Source organism: Topomyia yanbarensis, chromosome 3 (genome assembly GCF_030247195.1).
Source record: "Topomyia yanbarensis strain Yona2022 chromosome 3, ASM3024719v1, whole genome shotgun sequence".
Taxonomy (NCBI): Eukaryota; Metazoa; Arthropoda; class Insecta; order Diptera; family Culicidae; genus Topomyia; species Topomyia yanbarensis.
The window spans coordinates 74119528-74132820 of NC_080672.1; the positions used below are offsets into that span (position 1 = coordinate 74119528).

The window sequence follows — 13293 nt, forward strand, 5'->3', positions numbered from 1 at the left end:
CTTCACTTTCTGCACACTCTTTGCGTACCTTTATACTAGGGCCTTTAGATAGACCGAATATGTCCAGTGCATAAAATTTACATCAGAAGAAACGAGAGGAGAATAGAAAAGTATGCTGTCGATGCATAAATAAAATTCTGCGTGTACGGGGTTCTTGATACACAGCTTATTTTGGCCCTTTTGAAAAACTTGCGAGATTTCATTTCAGAACATGCAGGTGAAAAAAATGTCAAATAGCACGTGATTCCAAACGGATCATCCCTCGTTGCACACTAATGCGAATGTCATCACATAACAAGATGCTGAATAAACAACATTCCAAATCACGCACACATTTGCATTCACGTTAAAATTATAATAGTTGCGCTCGTTGCCGTCGTTGCATAGCAGACTCTTTTTCGTGTGTTGTGCGTGGAATATGTTCATGTCGTTCATGTAACATAAAAATTGAGTGCGATACTGATGGAAATGTAAGTTAATTTCAATTTCGGGTTTCAAAAACTAGAAATTAAACGATTGGTGTTCATTAATTTGCAAATGCTGTGGTTACTTGAGATAACAATTGAAAATACTGTGTTGTGCCCTGAAAGCATTACTGTTACATGAGAATAACCTAGAAAGTTTCCTGAGACAGGTTCTCGTCGACAGGAATCAAATATAGTTCCAGCATAACCAGTCAAAGGATGGATGGGATTTGGCAATAGAGATGATTCGGTAACTATTTCCTGGTCAGCTGTCTTATTCTGTGTACGATCTATCGAGCTGTTTGTGAAGGAAAGAGAAAGTTTTACTGTACTTCATTAGAAAGGTCATTACTGAGAGAGTCGTGTTTGCTATCATTTGAGAAATGAGTGTTTCACGGTTGCTTCCATTTAATTTAACAACATCTCAAAAGGTTAGTAAGCAAGGCTATGTATGCGTATGGTTAATAACATTTATTTTATTGTGCCAGGTGATTGTGGTGTCCGTTACCGCTGGTGTTGCCGTGCTGGGAGTAATTGCTAGCTACCTAGGGCGTCGCAGAACTCCCAAGCCTCAACAGCGACGACTTCGCAAACTGGGCGGAAGGAAAGCTCGAAATAGTGTTCGCAGCCCAAATGATATCATTTCGTTGGCAGGTTCGAAAGCTTCCGGTCGTTCGTACAGTCCCGGTGGCTCCATTCATGGCTTCTCCGACAAAATGTCACTGGCTTCCGGTTCATTAGTCGCGGTTGGCGCCGGCACAGGAACTGGTCAGATCATCGGAGGAACAACACCACTCACTCCACAGCAACTGGGAGTGATGGGAATGGAAGCACTGGAGACCGTGATTAGCTACTGGGAAGATGCTCTAATGGGTCGGAACGATGTGGATATCCCAAACCGAATTACTGCCGATCAAGAGGAATTTTGCAGGGAGTTGCAAAATTTACTCGACGCAGCATACAACCTGCAGGAACAGGGTGAGCTGTTGTTCCTGGATGAACGGTCGGTGTTGTTTCGGGATGATGAGAATAAAACTGCCCACGCTGGCGGTTTGACCAACGGACATCGGTCTAGTTCGGATCCGAATTTTGATTCTGCCGAGAGTTTTGCTTCCGCTCTAGATCAGGTAAATTATGACGGTTTAAGATTGGCTCAGAAGCAAACAAATTACTAATTCACCCAAAAAACGATTTTGCAAGTAGCATATCTGTCGAGGCACGATTCTGAATGGCTAAATGCTTGAATAGTTTAATGTATGTATGATATGCACTAGGAATCGACAATGACTATGAATAAAGACCTCGTTGAATATTCTGCTACAAAATATACTCGGATTGTTATATCTATAGAATTTGTTGGTATGTAAGTCACATTGCTAATTTTCAACTAAAAGTGATTATTAGAGTTTGATTGTGTACTAGCCCTGTAATTACCATAGTCGCTAAGAATGATCGGTCAGGTCTATCAAAATTGAACGTCCAGGTTCGAGACGGGAAGTAGTATCAAGGAGCTGTTACTGACCTCATCGTAATTCAGGTATATTTGTTCCAAAATTAACTTATCTGGATGTTTTTAGCTATTAGACTTTTCGAAGGAATGATGTTCGATCGATTACGACTGCCAGTCGATTATGCTGTCATAATCTTCAAAAACACAACGTAATGTAGAATTAAACTAGTACCCATTCAAGGACGAAAATTACCCATTTTTAAATGTCTAGTTTATCCATTCATTTCTAATGTAATTTTTCATAAAATTAGGTCATGTAAACTTTGCGACGATGAATGCCGCATATCGTATAATTATAGTTACGTTATCTAATGTTTTATTGATTCCTATGCAGTAGATCTCAAAGAAAATTTTTCCTTCCACAGGTCGCCGATCTACGTGAATTTGAAGACTATGGCGAAATCTTCTCCGACGTGGAGAACTTTCCTCTGTATCACAGCGCACTGGAACTACTAGACGATCAACCTATTCCGTGTCGAACCGTACGTACCGACATGGTCGGCTGCAATTCGGACGCTGAGTACTATGCGAAGCTGCACTGCATTCGGTTGGCATTTCAACTGTTGTTCAAGGTACAGCGCACTATACAGCTCTAAACCTCGAATAAATTAGCAAAAAAAATTGTTTTTAGGATCCCAAGAACACCCGCTGGGTTGCGGATACCGGTCGACAGATATTAACCGATTTGCTCTGTCTGGGAGATAAAGATCCTAAAGACTTTCTCGTGGCATACGAATCTATGCTGGAATTCCTTCAAAACATGGACAATTGGCCAGATATCGAGCGCGAGCTAGAATCCCGGAATGTAAAAGCCATGACCTTCTACGATGTGGTTCTGGATTTCATTATTTTGGATGCCTTCAGGGATCTCGATTCACCTCCAAATAGTGTCTTAGCAGTCGTCAATAATCGGTTCCTCTCGAATGGATTTAAGGAAACGGCTCTGACCACGGCTGTCTGGTCGGTCCTGAAGGCTAAGAAGCGTATGCTCAAGTTTCCAAATGGCTTCATGTCTCATTTTTACTGCATAACTGAGCAACTGTCTCCTCTCATGGTCTGGGGGTTTTTTGGTCCCGATGAAGATCTGAAGGAGGTGTGCAAATACTTTAAGGAACAAATGGTTAGTTTCATGGTGGACATTTATAACTTCAACAAGTGTCGTTACACTACGGTAGAAGAACTATCAGAGGACATCCTTACGAATATGAGAATGAGGGTGAACAATATAGGTGTTAAGTTCAATCAATAATTACAATATTGGCTGCTTTGTATTTTTGTTGGTTATTGGTAGTTTATTGGACCATTCGTTTTATCACAAGTTGACTATCATGATTTTAACATTTCCTACAGAATAGACTTAAATTATTCAATTTAACGGATATGTCATGCCTAGATTATTTTCTAAGCGTTAGTAAGAAACAAAAAAATGAGACTTTAGTCATAGGGTAGTTGTACGGTTTAACAATTTATGTAGTAACGAGCTATTAAGAGAAACGGGCTCAAATGGGAAGACCAATTGTATTCTTTAAAAGAGATAGGTGTTGTTTCTTATTATCACAGCCCATCAACTTATGTTAGCGTAGTAAAAGGGTGAACAAATGTGGATTAACTCGGAAGAGTTCATAATCTTTCACACTGACTTGAAAGAAAAGTAAAGTGTTAAAAGTGGTAGATTATAATGTTATAACTTTGGTCTTAACCTCGATTTACGATAGATTTTAGGAATGCTTGTTCAGTGCGACTGCGATTAAATGAACCGCAATCAGTTTTGATACTCACATGCAGTTTCGTACAGTCGTCTTCTATGATCAGTAGCTCGACTTGATTCTTAGATATTGATGCTCACATTCAACGAGCTTTGGATTTATTTCATTCATTTGACACGGCTCAACGAGTTAGCTTAAAGGAGCCGTGGGTTTTTCATATATTTAAGCTATAAAAAATAAATATTAAGGGACTTCCTCAGGACTCGGGCATGCGACGATTTTCTTCGAGTTAATTTGATTTCCAACACTTCGGCTCTTCAAATTCTGTTCGTTAGACCTAATCAATTTCTCTATTCCGTTATCTAATGCGATGTTTTTCTGTGCATCGATGTTTTTCCGGGCATCAGTAAAAGGCAGAAATGAAAGCGAATTGCTCATCTTCTTATCCAACCCAATGATCATCGAACTCACAACCTGAGCACCACAAGACTGGCCTGATAAACATTAACCCGAAACATTTTTGATATGTATTGCCGCTGAAAAGGCACAATACTAGACCGTGCCCGCACATTTTGCACACAGGCAAGGCAGTTTATTAGCCAGGTGAGAGATGAGTTCGGATAGCCATCAGGTAGTTATCCGCCTTCGCGTTGGCAATCGCAACCCAATAACCGCAATTATAAAAGGCACGGAAAGATTCGAAGTTACTTTCTTTTACGATCTCCAGGTTTCTTATCGCTTCCAATCTATTTGCCACCACCCATTCGGTGCGTCCGAAATTTGACTGCAACATTCGTATAATATGCTGCACATTCTCAGGGGATACAAGCAGTGATTCTAGTCCTGCGCGCTTTACCTTGCAGCGCTTTATTCAACCGTCTCAGGTTATCGTGATCAGTTAGCTTATACTCCTTAGTTTACGTTTTAAATTCGTTTTCGAAAATCGTCCGTTCATATTTCGACTCTGCAACGCCTGAGACAAAATGTCGTTCACCCCAGGTCCTTCGGTTCCTCGTGAAAACGCAGGATCCATCCGGTGGGATGATTCTTCATATTCGTTGTGTGGCCTTAGGTATCTTTCCTGACTCAGCAAGCCACTTCTCAACACGCTTGGACGCATTAGTGTACGCACTCGATCTACTCGAAGTACTCGATCTAGACAGCATCTCAACTTTTCTCGCAGCTTTCCTTTGTGCTGTCGTCGATGCCAGGTCATGCTGAATCTGCAATTCGGTTACAATCCTGCCTCGTTCAGTAGAAGCACGCAGTTCCGCCTCCTCGGTTTTCTCCTCTAGATCTAAAAGCTTGCTTTGGCTGTCAGTTATGCTGCTTCGCGATGATCGATTTTTAGTTGACTACAATCCAGATTTCGTGCCTCTTTTCGAGGTACGACAGATTCATTCTCTGTCCTGATTATTTGCACCTGTTTCCCCGTCTTGGACATTTGAATTCAGTTGGTTGGGTGGAGTGCGTATCATGTTGCTGTGTATCGGTATTTCAACTATAAAACTACCTAACCGCTTTGTAATTGCACCTTGGTTTTTCCTACTAGAGCGACGTACTTGTGCTTCCATCGGCCCTATTCTGCGCTGCGTGTGATGTGAGGTGACTAAACTCACCTCACTTTACGTGACTTTTTTTCACCCAATTCTGAAGTCACTTCGGGTGATGTGAAACGCCCGTTTAACCGCAATGGGGAATCTCACTTCACTCGAGTCGACTATTAGCATCGGGTGAAAAAAGTCACGTAAAGTGAGGTGAGTTTAGTCACCTCACGTCACACGCCGCGCAGAATAAGGCCCCATATAAACTGGCAATTAGAAGGACCAAAATGTAGGCTACTTCCTGATAGCAAACAGCGGGACAGTGCTCACCTGAGGAAAAAGGAGCAAAAGTGTGAAAAAAGGAAAAAGGACTAAAAATGTCGACTACTACCTGGTACCAAACAACAGGCCAGTGCTCACCTGAGCAAGGACCAAAGAAGGCTACTTCCTGGTAGCAAACAGCGGGACAGTGCTCACCTACGGGAGAAGCTGGACAGATTCAGTGTAGCTGTGTGCTGAGAACGGAACTCCAATTTCAGTTTCTATTGGATTACCCTATTCCCGATCAGTACATATACGTACCGGTACAATGAAAGTGAATTATTTCACTACGAAAACTGTTGCAAAAATACTAACTGCTACTTTTATTAATTTATAAATATTAAACTTCCCTAAATCAAATTGACTTCTTGTTCAAATGAATTATTTCTTCAGAGTGAAAAAAGGTCAAACTTTTCAGCTTCGCCTCCTGTCATTTATTTTTTGCTATTTCCATGGAAATCTAAGGCCAAGGTGACAACCGTGACAACAAGGGAGCTGTTTTTTTCCAATTTTACGTCAGAATAGTCCAGTCCAACTCATGATTGGATTCTGACTTTTTGCACTGTACGCAATGTTACTGCAGGGATAGCGAAATGATGTTTAGCAGTGTTGCTATATTTATAGGAAAAGATTGTCATTATTTTTAACAAATAAAATTATCGTTAAACAAATAAAAATGACTAAATTGAACAGAAATTATAATGCATTTACCGTATACTTGGTTGATTAACTTTAACAAAAATAAAAAAATAAGAAACCACACTATAATCTAAAAATTTTCAGAAAATGGCTTCATTAAACCTTACTAAACACCCATGACATGGAAAAACGTTGCCCTTCATCAATATAGTGGATTCAAGATACAAAATATTGCCGGCATAAATTAAATTAACAAGACTCCATTTTCATTAATAAAAATAGCAACACTGTTTGGAAGATTTCGCCAGGGTGGAGATGTGCGAAAAGAAGAATGTCGAAAGAAAAATAAGAAACCGATTGTCACGTCTTGTCTTTGGAAACCTACACGGTACCCGAGCAAAACTAGGTGCTTGTAGTGTGGGCAACAACCATATTCAATAAGCAATTTCGTCAATGCAGGCGGCATTCTCTTCGGCCGAAGATTTTTTTTTGAATATGGAGTACGCGTCGAAGTCAAAATACCGGGGTATTAAGACGGAAATATAATGGCAAGTGTCAAATATAGCTTTATTGAAAAGACAACAGTTTACTCGAACGTAGGGATTTATTCCTTCTTTCAAACATGAGCAATTCTTTGAATTTGTACGCCTTTGATCTTGCACGCAAACTTGTGAACTTGTCTTTTGCTCGGCTTTTTTAAACATAGGAATTTATTCCGTTCGACTTCGTCTCACAGAACCCGACACTAAATTAGTGACATGGCTAAGCTAGCACCGGATTGACGCACACCAGGCCTAACGATCGCTAGAGGGAAGGAAATGTTAATTGAATACCTACCTAAGAAGATACGGGGAACCCACGCAATCTCCTTAGGTATGACGGATATTAAATTTTGTTAGTAGGGAAGAAAATGGGGTGTGGTTTTGGGGTGGTGGTTCTGGCGTGTATTTAGTGTAGCTAAAATATGACAATATGGAAAGTAATGATATAATAAAACGATCTCACTACATGCAAATGCTGCTCCACATATTTGTGAATACCCGGTGGCTAATGTTCAATTTCTCCGACCGGTAATGTCCATGTATTGATTGTTGGTAGGTATTTGATGCGAAGGCAGAACCTGCTGCTGCAACCAAGGCGAGGACAACGGCTGATGGCTTCACATCTCAACTATGATTATTTTTATTTTTCTTTAACTTCACCACTGAATGATAGTTTAATTGTACTATTTTTTTTCGGAAAAAGCACGACAGCTGGAAAAATACATCTATCATTCGGCCTTTTCATTGAGCTTTTTCAATTTCATCCAATCTCCAATTTCAATCCAAGCTCATTTTAAGCTGATGAGAACAAATGAAATCGAAATATTTAGTTTGGCTTAGCAGGTACTCTCACGTCATACGCCGCGCAGAATAAGGCCGACTGTTTGTGTTTCTGAACAAACCCCCTGTCTTGCGTGATGTCCCGCAAGAAAGGGCCCTGTCTTGCGTGATGTCTTGCAAGAAAGGGAGTTCTGATTAAGCTTATGAGAATCAATGAAATAGAAAATTGGTTCGGCTCAGCAAGCCTATGCAATATGCAGAGTTGAGATTTGTCGGTCACGTCACAAAACATTGACAAAAATCAAAATGTCATAGTCTTCAGTAATCTATCCGGTAAAACAGAAGTAAAAAAAGAGACTGATCAGTAAAATTATGCAGTATAAGACAGTAGAGGTGTTGTTATTTGTCTCCGTTTCGCCAATCCACTTTGGACACTTAGTAGTATATGTAGACGTGGCACTCAGGAGCGAAATGCAGTTTGTATATGAAATATTGTGATTGGAACGTACATTGAAAACGTTAACAAACCCATATAGGTTTAAGTAAGGTTTGTTCGCCTTAGGGAAGGTGTGAAGACTTAACAGGAGAGAGACTTATTCGTAGAGCTATCTAAGAGAGGCCAGACTCTTTATACACGATTAGCGTGTTCTTTCAAGCTCTCAAGTTGCTGTTTGTATTGGCACTCAGTTTGATTGTTTTCGAATAGTTCTGGAGTTCTTCAAGGTAGTACACTCGCTATTTATTCATGACGTTGTCGTTATGTTAAATCCTGGTGGCAAACCATTTGTCACTGATGACCTATATTATCTAATTCTGCTTGGTACTGATATTCTCAACGACTGATGTGTGTGTGTGGAATATGATGGTTTTGTGTATTTCCAAATGCAGTGTCGTCAGCTTTCGTCGCACTATTATAATATTTCTGGAATCAGATACATCGTGTTGACTACATTAAAGATTTCGGAGTAATACTAGATTACAAACTAACTTACTATCGTCACTTCTCTGCTACAATCGACAACTGGGATGCATGTTTAAGATATCCAGCGAATTTCGTGATTCTTTGTGTATTAAAGCTCTTTATTGTGCATTAGTACGTTCGATGCTAGAATTTGGCAATATCGTTTGAAATCCTTACCATGCTGTTTGGATCAATAGGATCGAAGGCATTCAGAGATGGTTTGTCAGGTACGTACTGCTTTTTTTGCCATGGAGTGATCCGCAAAACCTGTCCTGCCCATAACAGCATAAGATTCCCATGTTGAAAAACACCAAGTCGAGAAAAACGCTGTTCAAGATCGTCCCATCCATTGAGCCAAATGGATGGGACAACCATGTTTTGGTATTTTTTTATATTTTCTGAACAAACCCGGTAATCTTATTTGTGCAGTGTGATTCAGTGGTCATACAGAATACAATCCAATGGATAACTCATTTTCGACAAAAATCCACATGTGAGTCTTATGCGTTTATGGGCAGTGTCGCCGTATGAAGATTGCTTTTGTATGTTGGGCCTGCACTCCCTTGATAAAAGAAGAATGAAATCGCATACAGTCTTTGTGATCAAAATACTGCTGGATGAATACGATGTTCCTGAGCTACTAGCACAAATGCACCTCTATGCGCCATATCGTACTCTTCGCCTCGCATTCGTCGTGAACAAGAAAAAGTGTGAATATGCTTTCTCCTGAAATGAGACCAACTGACTATGCTACCAACAGTCCTGCAATCGCAATCGGCAATGGTTCAGAGGATCAACGAGTTCTCCGAACTATTTGATTTTATCCTCACCGCATCAGGATTTCAAAGATGCATTAAATCACACTAGTTTTAGGAAATTTCATTACGACATTAAGTGTTAGATGAATAAATTTTTACAAATGTAAAGAAGAATAAAAATGAATCACACCCACCTAAAGTCTGATCATCTCTTATAGACGGCAGTCCATTGATCTCCTCCCCTCATGAATCGATCATCGTACCCAAGATCAAGGGCCCTATTCTCACAGTCACGTCGCCTAGTGACTAGAAGGAATTTCTTCTAGTCGCTGGATGACGTGACTGTGAGAATACGGCCCCAAATGAATCCTCGGCCAGCTGAACCAACACGTCATTCTCCCGGACGGAAGTGGAAATATCCATACCAGCCGTCCGCCAAGACACTCGATCTGATGATTAATAATCATGAAATTCGAAGATTAAAAAACCAGCCCTTGCTTGGATCTCACACTCCCATCCACCAATCGAGTCTTAGTCTTAGTCTCATCACCGAAGCCTAGGGTAGTTCACTATTTCGATTTTCAATTACAAGCAATGAATCTAATGATCCAAATATATTATAAATTTGAAGAAGTCGTTGCTTCTTTACATTACAAAGATAACGCTCCTTTTTGCCAAGAGCTCCTTCAATAATGGTTACGATAGAATGACTTCGTGTCATCCTCGTGGTTGCTATGCAATTCGCTTGCCAAAAACACTTTACGTTTGTTCGCACAAATAATTCTATTTCTGGGAAGTTCGGATAATCTCAGAGAACATTTAAATTTTTGTTAATAAAAACGGTTATATTTTAAATTCTTAAATAAAATTGGTTTTCGTTCATTAACTTGTTTTTTTTATTGTTGGTTTTGTTTTCCTAGTAAGGATGTACAAAATAATTGGTTTTAATCATTCCTAGTAAATTAAGTATAATTTAGCAGTAAATCATTAATAACATAAATCGTTAGAAGTCAGATACTTTGTTTTAAATTATTCAGTTTTTATGCTCGGCATACGGCCCTAAAGAGTTATTCAATAACTTTTTTGTTTACACGATTTGCATAACCCAACTGTTCGTTCATTCAAAAGAAACTGACAACTCAGTATTAATTTACAATTAAAATTAATGATTAGAGGCGTGTAGTGTGTCCTGGTTGTTCGTACATTGCAAATATTATTGAAACTGGAGAAAAACGTAGAAGGGCGATTCGAGAACATAAACTCTAATAAAATTCCACCAACGTGGAATACGGGGAATTCATTAGCGGCGCAATCACCTTTAGGTGAAGTCTTTATTTTAAAGATTTTGGAGTTTACACATTACACAATTATTGGACTTTCATGTATACAACTTCATATTCTACTATTCTATTTCAATTAAAACAATACGCATGTGCTATCTGGCCAGTTAATAAATTAGTCAGTTGGATTTTTTATATTGTGTTCATATCGTCGCTATGAGGGGCTAGACGCGGACCACAAATATTCAATAGTGTAAACGAGTACAACAGAAAAATAAAATACACGTTTAAGAATGAATAGGGGTTAAATAAATTAATTCTTAACTCTATCACTATTTCATTTTACTAGTTAGTTTTATTCATTATTTTTCAGTACTGTGTTAAGGTAATAATTAGTTGGCTTCCGATGGGTATCTTTTGGAGGAAAAGGACAAACAACCTGGACCAGAATCAGGAGGGGATAAGTTCAAGGCATTATTTATTCTAAAACCGGAAAATGTTGTTGAAGACCTGGAAACATATATTTCCCGTCCTGTTTGCAACGGATAACGATCAAATGGTTCTTTTATTCTGTCAATATTTTATAAAATTTTTAGAAGTGTGTTTTTAATAGGCTTGACCTAGATTTTCACTGTATAAACTCAAGGAAGAGAGCACTAACTAATTTATATTTATAACTATTTACAGTTGTCTATCGGATTTCTGAATAAGCATGCATAAATTGTTTGGAGTTTGGTACTACATTCGAAGGGATTCGAAAGAAACTATTTTTTTTACAAATAAACATGTGTTTAATCAATGTGAAAAATACGCGGTAAGATACGCGATTGGGGTCGTAACAATTTGTGTTAAATAAATATAGACAAGACTTTCAAAGGGCATTTAATCCTGTTGCCGCCAGCGTGAAATATCAAATCGCATATTGCAAAGCGAGCATTTTATTCTTACTTTCCGGTTTTACTTGTTGCTCCTGGGTTTGTGCAGGACCTACAATATCTACTCAATTCGTTTTAGTTGTTCTCAAATAAAACGCGACAAAACAACACTAAGCGAAAATACTATCCCTTTCCTGATGGTTGTTGCTAGCAACTTGTTAGCTTTGACACAGTGTACATAATCGTAACGATCAATCGTAGTTGTATTGCGTAACTACAGTCCAAATCCAAAACATTTCGGCTTATCCTGTGCGCGAGGTGGTTCCCCGAAGGAACACATTGAATCCACCTACCTTGCCGGCAACGCAGGAGAGGAGGAGTAGACGAGGAGTTAGCGGTTAGTTTCACGCACTGTTATAACTGTTATCGTTACCACCATTCGCAGTTGGCGCTGACTATCGTCACCGGTTGCCGCCTCAAATCACTAGCGCCATATCCTTTTTGCTCGGCAGATTCGCCTTCTTACCTTGCCACAGTGAGTTGTGTATCGTGAAAGCGTCGATCGTCACAGTCAGGTGCTTGGTGTGCACTTGTGCGAAGCATTTGCCGCCGGAGTTGTATCTGGTGAGGAGGGAACAGAAACGGTAGTTGTAAAGAAAAATTCGAGAATGCAGTTTCGGGGGCTTTTCCCACATGAGATTTTACAAATATAAAATAAATTTAAAACACATTTAAAATTATATAGAAAATTTAACGCAAGGTCTCGATATATACCTACAGGGTTAATAATAACAAGTAAAGAAAAAAAAATACTTTGCCTCTAGTAACTCGGTGTGGTACCGATACGCAACAGAGCCCTACCATGCGATCGTTTTTACCATCGCCTTTGTACCCGTATGGACCGACATTAGGAAATGAAAATTATAAATGCATATCCGATTGGAATGTAAATTAACAAAACTGTTGCCAACAATTTTTACAAAATTCTATTGAATAATTTTTCTTGTTAAATTTTTCTAACTGCGCTTCTAGTCTTAAGAAAAGTATCTATGAATGTAGCTTTAAAATAATTTCAGATCGCTAAGCCTTAGTTAAAAAAAACTGTTTAATTCACCTAGCGGTGCAATTATGACTTTCTCATTTCTCCAAACTATGATTCCATAGCTGGTTATATTCAATATAATTGTGGAAATGTCTGTTACATTCTTAGTACACTTTGCACCCATACATAATGGAATATGATGTTCTTTCGCCGCACCTCTTTCATTTGCTCACGAGTTTTCCGCTGTTAGCTATCTCGCTTGATCCATAAAATGGCTAGATCTTTGAGCCATCTAGCTCTCGACTCTTCTCTTGCTTTTTGCTTCCACCTAATTACGTCGCAATTTAGTTCTCGTCTCAGTGAGCCGCTTAGCTGATGAATTCCCGAGACATTTAGTTCCCATTTTCGTGAGTCATTCTGCTCCCAGCCTGATCACGATCTACTCGGATAGTCTCCCGTGATGAACTCACTCTACTCCGACTGAGAGTTCCCCGACGGAGGAATTTCTCCCAACACCGATACCCACTTTCTTGAGCCATTTATCTATCAACTTTATCAAAACCTACTTGGATATTATCCGCCGGTTTCTCTCGGTACCGATGTCTATTCCGAGAACCAATCAATTAGCTCCCAAGCCAATTAGAATCTAAGCACTGTGAATTTCTTGGTGGTGGATTTATCCCGATATCGATGCTTGTTTTCGTAACCTATTCATCTCCCCGCTCCGTCCCGATCAACGGGCCAGTCGAGCGATTGCGGGTGGAACTCTATCCAGCGATTCCGGTTAGCTGGCACCACAACGACCCTCTGCGGTGGAACTAGTCTACTTCGACTATTTCCCTGCGGCGGTATTTTATCTGAACCCGATTTG

At 39.6% G+C, this 13293-nt stretch overlaps 2 protein-coding genes and 1 long non-coding RNA gene across 24 annotated transcripts in view; 1 reads left to right on the top strand and 2 right to left on the bottom strand.

Annotated features, from left to right (window-relative positions):
• The first annotated feature begins 335 nt into the window (after positions 1-335).
• On the top strand, positions 336-3491 carry LOC131690441 (mitoguardin-like). 2 transcript variants are annotated; one of them, XM_058976213.1, is made up of 5 exons: positions 336-470; positions 635-895; positions 953-1591; positions 2340-2546; positions 2606-3491. In XM_058976213.1, the coding sequence occupies exons 2-5, from the start codon at positions 848-850 to the stop codon at positions 3221-3223; spliced, it is 1512 nt and encodes a 503-aa protein (XP_058832196.1). In that variant the 5' UTR covers positions 336-470; positions 635-847; the 3' UTR covers positions 3224-3491. The 2 variants fall into 2 exon arrangements, with proteins under 2 accessions (XP_058832196.1, XP_058832197.1); XM_058976214.1 differs by having other exon boundaries at positions 360-470; positions 649-895.
• Positions 3492-3540: 49 nt separating this feature from the next.
• LOC131690451 (uncharacterized) lies at positions 3541-6124 on the bottom strand. Its single transcript, XR_009305582.1, has 3 exons — positions 5807-6124; positions 5616-5739; positions 3541-5189 (listed from the first exon to the last, which is right to left on the bottom strand). It is a non-coding gene; the product is annotated as an uncharacterized LOC131690451 (long non-coding RNA).
• A 4831-nt stretch (positions 6125-10955) lies between these two features.
• Positions 10956-13293, bottom strand: part of LOC131690434 (patronin-like) — a 49201-nt gene continuing 46863 nt past the window's right edge. For all 21 annotated transcript variants that reach the window (XM_058976198.1, XM_058976200.1, XM_058976196.1 and 18 more), the window contains one exon: positions 10956-12001. In XM_058976198.1, the coding sequence (XP_058832181.1) occupies positions 11857-12001 (145 nt within the window). In that variant the 3' untranslated portion in view covers positions 10956-11856. The remainder of the gene's footprint in view (positions 12002-13293) is intronic.

Coding starts and splice junctions, on each gene's coding strand:
- LOC131690441 (XM_058976213.1), top strand. CDS start 848: ATGAGTGTTTCACGGTTGCTTCCATTTAATTTAACAACATCTCAAAAG. Junction 1,592..2,339: donor TTGCTTCCGCTCTAGATCAG/GTAAATTATGAC, acceptor TTCCTTCCACAG/GTCGCCGATCTACGTGAATT. Junction 2,547..2,605: donor CATTTCAACTGTTGTTCAAG/GTACAGCGCACT, acceptor AATTGTTTTTAG/GATCCCAAGAACACCCGCTG.